General features: G+C 32.8%; 2 protein-coding genes and 1 long non-coding RNA gene across 10 annotated transcripts in view; 1 reads left to right on the forward strand and 2 right to left on the reverse strand.

Moving 5' to 3' along the window:
- The window catches only part of LOC125246696 (transcriptional enhancer factor TEF-3-like), a 43,774-nt gene extending 40,855 nt beyond the window's left edge, over window positions 1-2,919 (reverse strand). For all 3 annotated transcript variants that reach the window (XM_048157650.1, XM_048157649.1, XM_048157648.1), the window contains exon 1: window positions 2,781-2,919. The gene's annotated coding sequence lies outside the window, so the exon portion shown is untranslated. The remainder of the gene's footprint in view (window positions 1-2,780) is intronic.
- On the forward strand, window positions 995-11,859 carry LOC125246698. 2 transcript variants are annotated; one of them, XR_007179949.1, is made up of 3 exons: window positions 995-2,556; window positions 4,547-4,676; window positions 11,725-11,859. It is a non-coding gene; the product is annotated as an uncharacterized LOC125246698 (long non-coding RNA). The 2 variants fall into 2 exon arrangements; XR_007179948.1 differs by lacking the exon at window positions 995-2,556 and adding an exon at window positions 2,931-3,035.
- Window positions 4,756-15,496, reverse strand: part of si:dkey-82f1.1 (DENN domain-containing protein 2A) — a 50,018-nt gene continuing 39,277 nt past the window's right edge. For all 5 annotated transcript variants that reach the window (XM_048157647.1, XM_048157645.1, XM_048157644.1 and 2 more), the window contains 8 exons: window positions 13,983-14,123; window positions 13,718-13,866; window positions 11,749-11,926; window positions 10,269-10,310; window positions 10,070-10,175; window positions 6,612-6,887; window positions 6,428-6,514; window positions 4,756-5,431 (listed from right to left, as the gene is read on the reverse strand). In XM_048157647.1, the coding sequence (XP_048013604.1) occupies window positions 5,400-5,431; window positions 6,428-6,514; window positions 6,612-6,887; window positions 10,070-10,175; window positions 10,269-10,310; window positions 11,749-11,926; window positions 13,718-13,866; window positions 13,983-14,123 (1,011 nt within the window). In that variant the 3' untranslated portion in view covers window positions 4,756-5,399. The remainder of the gene's footprint in view (window positions 5,432-6,427; window positions 6,515-6,611; window positions 6,888-10,069; window positions 10,176-10,268; window positions 10,311-11,748; window positions 11,927-13,717; window positions 13,867-13,982; window positions 14,124-15,496) is intronic.

Below are 15,496 nucleotides of genomic sequence, written 5' to 3' on the forward strand. Positions count from 1 at the left end.
GTGATTTCCGCCATTTTGACAGATAATAAATTGTATTTACCTGTGAAAACAAACCTGGAAAAAGACGCGACGGTTTTGAGGAGGAAAAATGAGAGATTCTTCGTTATTCACAGTGAATTATTAATGGGAGATATCGTAAATTAAATCGGGAGAACAGACCACAGATGTGCAGTAGGATATGTTGTCATTTCTCATACCATTACAGCGGAATGCAAAGGGGGAAAAAATAAAATAATCACGAGGATAGAAAGCAGCGACTGAAAAGAGCTCTTGTCATAGATCTATTGTTGTTATAACATGTCACGTTAAAATACCAAGCGTTACATTATTCTCTTGATGTCTGAAAATAAAACGTGAAGGAAAATTGACAGCTTATTCAGTCTAACTGACGGATAAGCTTTATTTACCGCAAACTTATGATTTGAAATGATTCGTTTCAGTCTTTTTGAATGGAAGTTCCCCAAACCGGAAGTGCCGCCCACAATTCAAAACGCAGTAGGCTCGTCAGGAATAAGGTGGATAGAATGCGGTGCACTCGTGTTTTTGAGAACAGAAAGTGCAACGCGCAAAATGGCGGAATAAGTTCCGCCTTTTAAATAAGAGCCAATCGCCAATTGGTAAAATCATCACATCACTGCAGTGGCAGTTAGAAGCTCCGGTTCCTATAGAAACAGTCAGACGCGCACTTGATCCAGCCTGAAAAATGCTGTTTTTGTCATGAATCGAGCATTTAGAAACCACATTTTTGAGACATTTGTTGTCAGATTTCATTGGTGATTTCAAATATGAAATTTAATCGAAAGCTTGGCAAACAGTTTTGGAGAATTTGATGTTTCCCCACTCAAAGAGATAGGAGCTGAACTTGCCTGCCGAGAGGCGTTTCAAAGATGACTGCCGAGTGAAATGGCTTGTCTTAAAGGGACACTGTCTCTAGTAATTATGTGTCTTATTTTTAATTTCCAACCTATTTTGGATTCATTTTAAGCCAGCCATAGTAATTTTTAAACAATAGTTGGGTTAAATAAAACTTCCCAGCACGTTTAACCCAAATGCTGGGTTTGTCCATTTTTAACCCAACTTGGGTTGTTTTTAAACCAGTATTTTTAGAGTGTATGTTTGTGTTCTATATGAACTGTTAAAATCCAGGATTAACTTTGAAAAGCTGCTGTGTGTGTGTGTGTGTGTGTGTGTGTGTGTCAGACAATTCCTGAACCTAACAGCACAATACACACACTGACTCACACACTTGATATTCACACACACTTCCACAAACATGCACAATTGACCTGTTGTGTGCATTTGTTTTTAGAGTTGACCACACAACACTAGAGCGCAAATATTAATCACAAGTCACAATAAACCAATTAAACAGCATATGATTGTTTGTTTGCACTCACATCTTTAGGAACTTATTCAGTGATCACGGCAAAAACAGAACAGAAAAGGGTGAAAGTGGCTCCCTGAACTCTACAGAAGAGACCCAGCTGGAGCCCGAGTGTGAGGATGCTTCAAAGAAACACCACTTTATGAGCTCTAACGAGGCCTGATGCTGCATTTAATAATGTTTCCCTGTGTTTTCATGATGCTTTTTATTAAAATAACACAATAATTCCTTCACCCTCCCTCCAGAGCCACGAGCAGGTGGGCACCGGCCTCATTCCACCTGTTGCGCCGGGACAATATTACATCCCCCGGGGTGCAGAACACGCAGGGCACTGACTCCTCACCCCAACACTCGAAATATTTACCCATGAGGCCAGCTGCCAGAGAGGACCGGTGCGGTCATGTGCTCTTTAAGATGCCGCTGTCGGTGGAGCATTAACACAAACAATCAGATCAGTCATTCTGATTCGTTGAGATTGTCTTAGGATCATTCACTTGTCAACTAATAACATAAAAATACAAAAGACTCAAACATTGATCTACTAAGACATACAAATATGTTTCTCATGGACTGTGCTTGAACATTAATATGGTTAACAAATGACAAATTATGCATGTTTTTCATGACAAAACTAACATTTTATATCGCAACATTATTCCATATATGTTCATCACCTTTCTATTATTCTGTTAGACTACGAAAGCTTTTTAAAGACTGTTTAGTGAATTAAAATAATAATTTGTACGGTTGAAGTAAATTAAATAATAGTAATATTTTAGTAGAATAGGCTTGCTGAAACATCAATAAATAGACATTGGATTACAGTAATTACAAAATATATTAATTTATTTAATATTAGGCTTTTATATCATTGTTAGCTTAAAACAAGACACTCGATACTAGGCTAATAACCTTTTAAGAATTATTAAACATATGCATTTTCCACACTGAAGAAAATAACACCTGGAGACATTTGTTAGTATTTAAAAAAAAAAAAAAAACAATATTACGTTAATCGCTTTGCGCGCAATAATTAACGAATTGATACACGCCGCACGCGCTCCCGCTGAGAACCCGCGCGCCTGTGACGCGATTAAAGTTCCTCAGAAAGTTTCCGGCAGTTAAGAAGGAAGTCGCTGCGGTGGAACAGGAAAAAAGAACGCGGGAATTCGGTAAAAAATTCCAACAATTCCAAACATTCCATTGTTACATCACATTTCGTCATCATGTGTCAGAAGAACCACTTGAGTGAGCTCGTTTCGCGGCGTTTCTGAAATATCCTTATGTGAGGGGAAGATCTGTACTGAGTTCTGTTACTTTACATCACGATTTAGCTTTTTAAATATCAGCACAAACAAACGTCTCTACGAATTATGTAAATAAATAAAACTCTTACCTGTCTGCGGCAACAGTAGGGTAAATGAAGTGTTTTGGGGGTAAAACCTGCCTGAGTGACTGGAAGCGCGCGAGGAAGGCTGGAATTTCAGGAATTGGCTGCAGTATAACGTGAGGAGCGGACAGGAGGGGAGAGGGAGGGAGGGAGGGAGGGAGGTGTGAGGGGAGGTCCCGGGATTGAAAAGGAAAAAGGAGCAGTCTTGGTGTGGAGAGAAAAGGAAATAAGCCTGGATCCAGAGGGATTCACATTGTTCTGGTCAGTATGAGAGACTGCAGTGTCCGAGAAGTCAGAGAAAATAATCCTGACAGAGTTTTTGAAAAACCTTCACACTTTCTTTATGTTAAGTAGCCTATTAAAAAACAATATAAAGATTTTTTTTTGTAACAGTGCTGAAGCAGCACAGCTGTTTAAGAAATATAAGAGAATAATAAATGTTTCTTGAGCAGCATATCAGCATGAAGGATCATGTGACACTGAAGACTGGAGTAATGATGCTGAAAATTCAGCTTTGATCACAGGAATAAATTACATTTTAACATATATTCACATGGAAAACAGCCATTTTAAATTGGAATAATATTTAACAATTTTACTGTTTTTACTGTATCCAATAAATGCAGCCGTGGTCAGCAGAAGAGACTTCTTTTGAAACTTTTGAACAGTAGTTTGTGTTTGTGTATGTGATGTTTGTTACTACATATATATATATATATATATATATATATATATATATGGGTATATGGGTCAAACAAATGTAGATGTGCGCATCAATAGAAATTTACAAAAGTGATTTTATATACATAGAAAGCACATTAAATGCAAGTAAAACATCTACTTTTAAGGTTTCAAATAAGTTTTGAGAAAATAAAATGTCACAATGTGGGTGAAAAAATGTGCCATTGTCATTCAGTGTAATGCTTATATTGATGAAAATCTGACCTGTACATAGTAAAATATACAAAATAATAAGTGAGCATACTAACTTTTACTGCATTTTAAATTAGTAAAATTGGACAAATGGGCAAAACCTAAGATAGTGGCAAAGTTTAAAAATGTAAAATGACAAGTAATTAGTCTTTAATATGGCATTAATAGATTTTTTGTTATAAATATCCCTGACAAGATTGTTACACTGAATGATATTTTAGTGGGTGTCTTCTGTAAATCATGGTAAAAATGTATGATATATATATATATATGTTAGTGTGCAATCTTTTTACTTCTTGTGTTCTATGATTGTGTATGTGGGGGAAGCAATAATAATAATAATGGTGATTATACTACTACTAATAATAACTGTTATTGTGTTTTGTTATTATAAAGTAAGGTCCCTAACGTCACTTACAAAAAGTACCAGAAAATACCGTGGTACTACCATGGAGTATCATGGAGTTCCATGTAAATACCTTGGTTGCATAATGCTTTACTACAGTATTAACACTGCCTGCTTTTTCAAGGGTAAAAACGTATTTGTAGAATTGCACAAAAGTATTGTACATCATGGTACAATAATAGTGTCAGATGGTGCTTTCAAACATACGTTCCATGGTAGTGATGGGAGTGTTTATTTACATGCTACTCCAAGGAATTACCATTGCTCAAAAAATAACCATGGAAATACTGTTTGTTTGGAGGGGTTTTTGGACAGTGTCCATACATTTCCCGTTGTAAAGGCAATGTCAACACCTTCTCTGTTTTTAAAAAATGTTATTCAAACAAAAAGTTTTCAATGCAAAAGATCAGACAAGTTGTTATGTGTTCAACAGGTTCTGGAGCCCTCCACAGGACGCCAACAAAACTGCACCTGTTTCCACAACCTAAAAGAGCCAAAGGTTAGAAGGCATCAAGACAATCCGATCCAGTCCTCATGGATCATCCTGTGCCTGTAAACATGAAGTAAGTGAGCTCTATTGCAGGTGAGCTGGTAAAATCTGGACACAAGATCTGTGGTTAAAAACCATTCTGTAGGCAGATAAAATCATACAGAAAACTGTTTATTAAGCACACTTAAACAAAATCAAGTTCAACTCTAGTGGTGTTCCTGAAATGTACTTAAGACAGAGAACATCTCCAAACTGCAACTTTGTTCTGAACCTTTTCCGTGATAATTCTAGAACAGTTCCGATCCTGCAGTTCCAAGATTCTAGATAACTTCATTCAGTCATTCAGTGTTTCTCGGAAACCCAAAGCGCTCGACGGTCTTGAGTCTGCAACATACTATGATAAATAGACTAACAACATCATTTTCAGTTTTATTTAATTTTAAGGAAAACATAAAGTTTTACAGAGGAAGTCATAAAGGTCTTATTATTTCTAGAAAGAATATAAATTAAATTATAGCCTCCTGTTTCAGAAGAAGTTGTACAGTATCTCTTAAAAATGTTTGAAATGTATAAAACGGGAGAGAGAACTGTACACAGATAATCACCGACCGCTTCTGTTATGTGCTTTCAATAAAGTCCTTTAAGGTCCTTGTGGTTTGGGGAACTAGAAGGGATTGGGTTTGTTTCTGTACAGTGTTGTTTCCATGACTTTGGTCCTCAGGTTCTGCCGGTCTCCGTAGCCTTTCCTGCTGGTCAGACGATCTGGTGAGAGTGAGTCTATCATTTTTCACACTTTTCACTTTTTGGACAGGAATTTCATCTTGTGTCCTAAGAGAAAGAGAGAGGAAAGACAAAGGCTCAAAATCCCACCCAAACACAATCGGTTATCATTATTCACATCCATTTTGTCCATTTGAGATCATGGTTGATATTGCATACAGTTCTTTAGATATTTTTAAAAAAAGTCAAATTCAGCAGATTGAATTGTGGGATTTAGTATTTGTGCTCTATGCAAAATACATCTATAAAATAAAATAATAAAATAATATAAATATAATAGTTTTATTTATTATGTAATCAAAATGTTATATTTTATATAAATATAAAAAATATTTTACATATTTTAAATATAATATTTAATTTTATATGAATATAAATTAATATTTTATGTATGATAAAAATAAAAAAATATATCTATAAAACTTATTTTGTATATATATATATATATATATAACTTTTTTATTTTATATATATGTATATATATATATATATATATATATATATAAAGTAATAAAATATAAACATTTATTATATAATCAAATTGTTATATTTTGTATAAATATAAAAATATTTTACATATTTTAATTATTTTTAATTTTATATGAATATAAATTAATATGTTACGTTTGATAAAAGAAATATATTTTTATATTTTAAACTTGTATTTTGCATTTTTTGTATTTTGCATTTCATTTCAGTACTTAAAAATAAATACTATATATATATATATATATTTATATGTATATATATATTAATAGTATTTATACTATATATATATATATATATATATATATATTGTTAATAGTATTTATACTATATATATATATATATATATATATATATATATATAGTATTTTTATAACATATATAATATTTTATATGTATACTATATATATAAATATATATAAATACATATATATATATATATATATATATATATATATACACATTTTATACATAATGCAAAAATACTTTGTCACTTCAAACATGCCCTAATTCTTTGATTTGACAAGTTTTTGGTTAGATTTGAAAGTGAGACGTTACCTAATCCTTTGAGGAACTTGTTGACGCCTCTGTTCTCACTGCCTGGCAGAGAATCCAGGTAATCCTGAGCCCTCATCTCAAACAAACCTGTTTAAAACAGAATATGGCGGATAAATGCTTTACTTTAGAGACAAAACTATTTACAAATTATCATTTATTTATGGCTCCAAAAAAGCATTCAAACCTTTCAGGCCCTGTCTCCGGATCTCTCTTTCCTGCACGAATCCTGCAAACATCTGCGTCTCCATGAAGACCTCCAGGAATCTCCGCAGGCTCTTGGAGGACACGGCCTTACGGAAAGCCTCACGCTGGAAGGACGAAGGAGTTGGAGAGGAGGAAGACGAGGCGGAGGATTCTTCGTCACGGTCGCTGCCACCCATAAAGAGCGAGTAATGACCCACGATCTCCACGAAGAAGCGCACGAACGCCTCCGACACCACGCTGCTCAGAGAACTGGGCTCTGCCAAGAGAAATGAGAACAATGAGTCAGGATGGTTGGATAGTTGTCCAAGAACTGACTAGTCCGTTAAAATAAATACTGAAAACTATTGTGTTTTCTAAGCCCTGAATATAACGGATCTATGGAAGCTTATTTCTGCCACGGAGTAAAAAAAAAAAAACTTTTTGTCTCCCAATTCTGAAGTTTTTTCTCAGAATTGTGACTTATAAACTCAGAATTGCGAGGAAAAAGTCATAATTGTGAGATATAAACTCAGAATTGAGAAAAGAAAGTCAGGATTGATGATATAAACTCGGAATTGAGAAAAGAAAGTCAGGATTGATAGATATAAACTCAGAATTGAGAAAAGAAAGTCAGGATTGATGATAAACTCGGAATTGAGAAAAGAAAGTCAGGATTGATGATATAAACTCGGAATGGAGAAAAGAAAGTCAGGATTGATAGATATAAACTCAGAATTGAGAAAAGAAAGTCAGGATTGATAGATATAAACTCGGAATTGAGAAAAGAAAGTCAGGATTGATAGATATAAACTCGGAATTGAGAAAAGAAAGTCAGGATTGATAGATATAAACTCGGAATTGAGAAAAGAAAGTCAGGATTGATAGATATAAACTCGGAATTGAGAAAAGAAAGTCAGGATTGATAGATATAAACTCGGAATTGAGAAAAGAAAGTCAGGATTGATAGATATAAACTCAGAATTGAGAAAAGAAAGTCAGGATTGATAGATATAAACTCGGAATTGAGAAAAGAAAGTCAGGATTGAGAGTTATAAACTCAGAATTGAGAAAAGAAAGTCAGGATTGATAGATATAAACTCGGAATTGAGAAAAGAAAGTCAGGATTGATAGATATAAACTCAGAATTGAGAAAAGAAAGTCAGGATTAATGATATAAACTCGGAATTGAGAAAGAAAGTCAGAATTATAAACTCAAAAGAAAAAACTCAGAATTGAGAAAAGAAAGTCAGGATTGATGATATAAACTCGGAATTGAGAAAAGAAAGTCAGGATTGATAGATATAAACTCAGAATTGAGAAAAGAAAGTCAGGATTGATAGATATAAACTCGGAATTGAGAAAAGAAAGTCAGGAGTTAGAGTTATAAACTCAGAATTGAGAAAAGAAAGTCAGGATTGATAGATATAAACTCGGAATTGAGAAAAGAAAGTCAGGATTGATAGATATAAACTCAGAATTGAGAAAAGAAAGTCAGGATTGATGATATAAACTCGGAATTGAGAAAAGAAAGTCAGAATTATAAACTCAAAAGAAAAAACTCAGAATTGAGAAAAGAAAGTCAGGATTGATGATATAAACTCGGAATTGAGAAAAGAAAGTCAGGATTGATGATATAAACTCGGAATTGAGAAAAGAAAGTCAGGATTGATAGATATAAACTCGGAATTGAGAAAAGAAAGTCAGGATTGATAGATATAAACTCAGAATTGAGAAAAGAAAGTCAGGATTGATGATATAAACTCGGAATTGAGAAAAGAAAGTCAGAATTATAAACTCAAAAGAAAAAACTCAGAATTGAGAAAAGAAAGTCAGGATTGATGATATAAACTCGGAATTGAGAAAAGAAAGTCAGGATTGATGATATAAACTCGGAATTGAGAAAAGAAAGTCAGGATTGATAGATATAAACTCAGAATTGAGAAAAGAAAGTCAGGATTGATAGATATAAACTCGGAATTGAGAAAAGAAAGTCAGGATTGAGAGTTATAAACTCAGAATTGAGAAAAGAAAGTCAGGATTGATAGATATAAACTCGGAATTGAGAAAAGAAAGTCAGGATTGATGATATAAACTCGTAATTGAGAAAAGAAAGTCAGGATTGATAGATATAAACTCAGAATTGAGAAAAGAAAGTCAGGATTGATAGATATAAACTCGGAATTGAGAAAAGAAAGTCAGGATTGAGAGTTATAAACTCAGAATTGAGAAAAGAAAGTCAGGATTGATAGATATAAACTCGGAATTGAGAAAAGAAAGTCAGGATTGATGATATAAACTCGGAATTGAGAAAAGAAAGTCAGGATTGATAGATATAAACTCAGAATTGAGAAAAGAAAGTCAGGATTGATAGATATAAACTCGGAATTGAGAAAAGAAAGTCAGGATTGATAGATATAAACTCGGAATTGAGAAAAGAAAGTCAGGATTGATGATATAAACTCGGAATTGAGAAAAGAAAGTCAGGATTGATAGATATAAACTCAGAATTGAGAAAAGAAAGTCAGGATTGATCAAAAGATATAAACTCGGAATTGAGAAAAGAAAGTCAGGATTGATGATATAAACTCGGAATTGAGAAAAGAAAGTCAGGATTGATAGATATAAACTCAGAATTGAGAAAAGAAAGTCAGGATTGATAGATATAAACTCGGAATTGAGAAAAGAAAGTCAGGATTGAGAGTTATAAACTCGGAATTGAGAAAAGAAAGTCAGGATTGAGAGTTATAAACTCAGAATTGAGAAAAGAAAGTCAGGATTGATAGATATAAACTCGGAATTGAGAAAAGAAAGTCAGGATTGATGATATAAACTCGGAATTGAGAAAAGAAAGTCAGGATTGAGAGTTATAAACTCAGAATTGAGAAAAGAAAGTCAGGATTGATAGATATAAACTCGGAATTGAGAAAAGAAAGTCAGGATTGATGATATAAACTCGGAATTGAGAAAAGAAAGTCAGGATTGATAGATATAAACTCAGAATTGAGAAAAGAAAGTCAGGATTGATAGATATAAACTCGGAATTGAGAAAAGAAAGTCAGGATTGAGAGTTATAAACTCAGAATTGAGAAAAGAAAGTCAGGATTGATAGATATAAACTCGGAATTGAGAAAAGAAAGTCAGGATTGATGATATAAACTCGGAATTGAGAAAAGAAAGTCAGGATTGATAGATATAAACTCAGAATTGAGAAAAGAAAGTCAGGATTGATAGATATAAACTCGGAATTGAGAAAAGAAAGTCAGGATTGAGAGTTATAAACTCAGAATTGCGAGTTATAAACTTGTGATTGCAAGTTAATGTCTCGTGAACTCAGAAAAGCAAGAAAAAAAGTCTGAATAGTGAGAAAAACGTTTTTTGAGATAAAAAGTCACAATTACCTTTTTAATTTTTTACTCAGTGGCGGAAACAAGCTTCCATACGGATCGGACAGTAACTCACCGCTTGGATTATCTGCCACGTCACAGGCCAGTTCCTTCCTCCGTTCTAGAACATGCTCTAGAGCAGCCTGGAGTTTATGAGGCAGGATCGAATCCTCATCATCCATCTGAAACAGGAAGCATGAACATAGATTCAATTGTTTCATAACTGAAACACATAACCAGCCCAAATAAAAGACACTTTCAGTAGAGCACCGTACCTGTCGCAGGAAACGACTGTTGCCAAGGTCGACCACCAGGACCTGAAAGAGAGCAGAGGAGACCGTGATGTCATTTTCCGCCTGCAGTGGCGATCTCAGCCTTTTCCCCTATCACAGCTATTGTGAAGAGGTCAGAGGTCAGAGGTCAGGGCCGCTCACCTGAACAGGAAGTGCTCGAGAGAAATATTAGGAAAGTGTCCGGCCTCTGATCTTCTCTGTAAAAGAGCCCAATCCTGTTCTTTTGTTCATTCGAATTATATATATAGAATATTCACACCACATCCTAGACTTTATTGGCCTCGTTTCCTTCCCACATTAGTCATAATGAGGTGTAACAATCAAGAGGTCAAAGGTCAAACAACTGAAAATAGCTTTGGAGGTATTAACTGTACTACTTTAGTAGAATGCATCCTGTGTATCTGAAAATGCGCAGTATAAAACCATAGAACTGCATGGAATAGTGTATCCCATAATGCAATGCACTCTCCCAACTCCTAATTCCTTGAAAAAATAATATTGAAAAAACTTAAAATAAAATAAAATACATTGTTGTGACTCTCAAACTAACTAAACTAAAATAAAAAATAATATAAATAATATTTATAACCATTAACACCGCTAGCGGGATGTTTGACGTTTTTTAAATTTTTTTGTATCACATATTTTAGTAATCATCGTAAATTAGGTGTCATTCGAAAGCTAACAAACTCAAAATTCATCCTGTGAAAACCATTTTGAAATTGGACGTTGTTACCATGGAAACGGTACTCTAATTTCTTTTAGCAGGCTCCTCCCCTAGTGGGTGGGGTCAGGTTTCATATTACAAATTTTATTTGAACTACTTTATATTTAACGCTTTTTCTAATCTCAACAAAACCCATATCGTCGGAAAGGTCAGAGTCTCAAGGTTCCATATTTGGTGACTGTTTTGTGATATTTGGATAGAAATGTTTAAATTTGTTACAGGAGAGTGCATCAAGAAATTTTCAATGGAATGTGGGTGACACCTGGTGGATATGTTTGGTACAACGCCTAAACAAAATCTCATGGGAACTTTAATTTTTGTGATATCAACTTCAAATTTGGAACAACTTGTTTAAACATGGCTTTGATTTGATAGCAATTTTAGAGCAAAAATAATATTTGATAAAATATAAATAAAAATGTTTAGTCCAGTACATTTGATTTACAGTAAATACTAACTTCTATAACTTATTTTTTGAAGGGCTTTAAAACGAGACCAACCTTTATGTCTATATTCTAAAGCATTCTTGAATTACAACCATTTAGGTTTGGATAGTGCATTTTCATGTCAATGCTCAACAAGCGGATAAGGGGTTAAACCTGCCATTGCAGTAACATGGAGATGTCACTAGAGGGGGTTAACACCAGCCTGAATAAGAACTAGAGATGTCATATGGCTGATATTACTGTCTGTTCATTAATCACACTGCAGAGAGACACATCCATAGAGTCTCACCTCCTCCAGCGGGAGCTCTTTGAGACGGACCAGAGAGCTCGACAGCAGCCCAACAATGAAGGGGGTTGGCGTACAGACAATGTCCATCATGGAAGGTGGCAGGACTGGGATGTAAGTGTGCTGCCAGGTGAACGGGTACAGCAAAGCCACTACGGCATGGCAGCATTTAGAGAGGGTGCTAAAGAGAAAGAGACAGGGATATTTATTCACAATGTTATATCAATATAATTTCTGTGCTTACACATTTACACCAGAAGATGGCGGCACAGAAGTGCCTCCATATTACCATTGCTCATTCTTTCAATACCTTTTAAATGGTGCATAAATTAAGTAATACAAGAAATCGTAAATTATACTTTGTATAAAAAAGCTATTTTAGGACCATTGTGATTTTTGCATTGTGACATTTTATTACACACATTTTCCCTGCCACACGTTCATCACTATTATGACAAAAACATTTTTGTAATAATTTAACAAAATAATAAAAACAATCATCATCACTATAAGTTTATCATTATAATAAATTATCTATAAATAATATCTTAATTTAAATACATTATTTAATGGGAAATTGATGGGCAGAAACGCTTAATTTGCAAAATACTGGCAAAATTAGGAAGAAAATATATATTTTTTATTTTTGTCTTTGAGTTTATCATTATAATAAATTATTTATAAATAATTTCTTTAATTTAAATACATTATTTAATGGGAAATGGATGGGAGAAAATGCTTAATTTGCAAAATTAGGAAGAAAATATATATTTTTTATTTTTGTCTTTGAGTTTATCATTATAATCAATTATTTATGAATAATTTCTTTAATTTAAATAAATTATTTAATTTTAATGTAATGGGAGAAAATGCTCAATTTGCAACATACTGGCAAAATTAGCAAGAAAATATAATTTCTTTTTTTTGTCTGAGTTTATAATTATAATAAATTATTTGTAAATAATTTCTTTAAATACATTATTTAATGGGAAATTGATGGGCAGAAATGCTTAATTTGCAAAATACTGGCAAAATTAGGATTTTTGTCTTTGAGAAAATATATTTTTTTATTTTTTTATTTGAGTTTATCATTATAATAAATTATTTATAAATAATTTCTTAAATTTAAATACATTATTTAATGGTAATTTGATGGGAGAAAATGCTTCATTTGCAAAATACTGGCAAAATTAGGAAGAAAATATATTTTTTTATTTTTGTCTTTGAGTTTATCATTATAATAAATTATTTATAAATAATTTATTTAATTTAAATACATTATTTAATGGTAATTTGATGGGAGAATATGCTTCATTTGCAAAATACTGGCAAAATTAGCATATATATATTTTTTGTCTTTTGATTTTGGGATGAAATATGACCTGGACATTTCTTCAGTGTGTGAATTTTACTCATTAGGATGCAGATTTTTTCTCTGAATTGCAGGACGATTCTTGTATTTTGTCAGTGATCTCTTCGTGAGATTTATTTCTTCAGCTCATCTTTCTCAAAACCATCTCAAAAGATCTTTTTAGGGATGCTGCTGCTTTGATGATCCCTACAAAGGGACCCAGCTCTCATTACAGACCCAGAGCTTCATGTGAGCACTAGTCTCGCAGCTTTTTCCGTAGAAAAAAAACATTGGGGTTGACTTTTGTTCCCAAGGCGACTATATAACACAACAGCATTTTTCCATATCGGTCTTGAGCTGTGAAAAACAGTTCCACAAGCTGCACTTTTCCCCTCTTGCCGTGTCGTATCATTTCATTATGTTTCTCCTGTCCTCTTTTGGGTTCACGCACAAACACACGTGAGGAAAGAACCTCAGACTGACACGCCACAGTCGGTGATCCACAGGTTTATCTCGTATCCTTTGAATCTTGATGTTTATTTGAACTTATGAATGCTGTGGACTTGTTCATTCCAGATGCAAACCGTATCGAAGGTGATATCAGGTGTAAAAGTGTCGTACCTGAGTTTATCTGCGGTGAAGATGACCCTTCGCTCCAGAAGAAGAGAAGCAAACACCCGCAGAAGCAGACGCAAGCTCAGAGAGGAAAACAAACACTCGAAATCCACATGTTCCAGACGGGAATCTGACGGCCGACATAATTCTATCACCTACAGAAGGAGAGAGAGAAATCCGATTAACTTTGAGACATTCTCAAGATGAAACATTGACCAGACACCACTATAAAAAGAAACAGCCTTGTTCATATTCCCGCTGTTAAACTGACCTCTGTTCCTGAACCCGGCAGAAAGTTCTTAATGCTGATGGTTCTGCCCGGCGCTGGGAACGGAGCCTCCATTATTCCTCTCATAAAAGGCTGGACCAGAGCAGGAGAGATTGCTCGTCTCTTTTCTACCTCATCCAGGATCTACATTAGACGGAAATCCACATACACATCATGTGTGATCTGTTTTAGATCTTTTTTTTTTTTTTTTTTACTTTTTGATTTTCATTTTTCATATTTTCATACTTTCATATTTTATTCAAAATAACTAAATAAATATTATAATAATATGAATAAGAACAACAAGCATTATTATCAGTTTTCTTTATTATCAGTATCAAATTTGTTTCATTGTAATGAAACAAATTTTTATATATCTTTTGTCCACCACCCATACATTATTCAACACAGTTATAAATAAATAAATAAATAAATAATATTAAATATTTTATATTAGCTTTTGCCCACCACCCATACATTATTCAACACAGTTATAAATAAATAAATAAATAAATAATATTAAATATTTTATATTAGCTTTTGCCCACCACCCATACATTATGCAACATAGTTCTAAATAAATAAATAAATAATATTAAATATTTTATATTAGTTTTGCCCACCACCCATACATGATTCAACAGTTATAAATAAATAAATAATATTAAATATTTTATATTAGTTTTGCCCACCACCCATACATTATTCAACAGTTATAAATAAATAAATAAATAATATTTTATATTAGTTTTTGCCCACCACCCATACATTATTCAACACAGTTATAAATAAATAAATAAATAAATAATATTAAATATTTTATATTAGCTTTTGCCCACCACCCATACATTATGCAACATAGTTCTAAATAAATAAATAAATAATATTAAATATTTTATATTAGTTTTGCCCACCACCCATACATGATTCAACAGTTATAAATAAATAAATAATATTAAATATTTATATTAGTTTTGCCCACCACCCATACATTATTCAACACAGTTCTAAATAAATAAATAATATTAAATATTTATATTAGTTTTGCCCACCACCCATACATTATTCAACACAGTTATAAATAAATAAATAATATTAAATATTTATATTAGTTTTGCCCACCACCCATACATTATTCAACACAGTTATAAATAAATAAATAATATTAAATCATTTATATTAGTTTTTGCCCACCACCCATACATTATTCAACAGTTATAAATAAATAAATAATATTAAATATTTATATTAGTTTTGCCCACCACCCATACATTATTCAACACAGTTATAAATAAATAAATAAATAAATAAATAAAATAAATAATAATAATAATAATAATAAATATTTTATTAGTTTTTGCCCACCACCCATACATTATTCAACACCATTCTAATTAAATAAATAAATAATATTAAATATTTTATATTAGCTTTTGCCCACCATCCATACATCATTCAACAGTTATAAATAAATAATATTAAGTATTTATATTAATTTTTTGCCTACCACCCATTCA

The sequence above is a fragment of the Megalobrama amblycephala genome, linkage group LG15 (genome assembly GCF_018812025.1).
Source record: "Megalobrama amblycephala isolate DHTTF-2021 linkage group LG15, ASM1881202v1, whole genome shotgun sequence".
NCBI lineage: Eukaryota > Metazoa > Chordata > Actinopteri > Cypriniformes > Xenocyprididae > Megalobrama > Megalobrama amblycephala.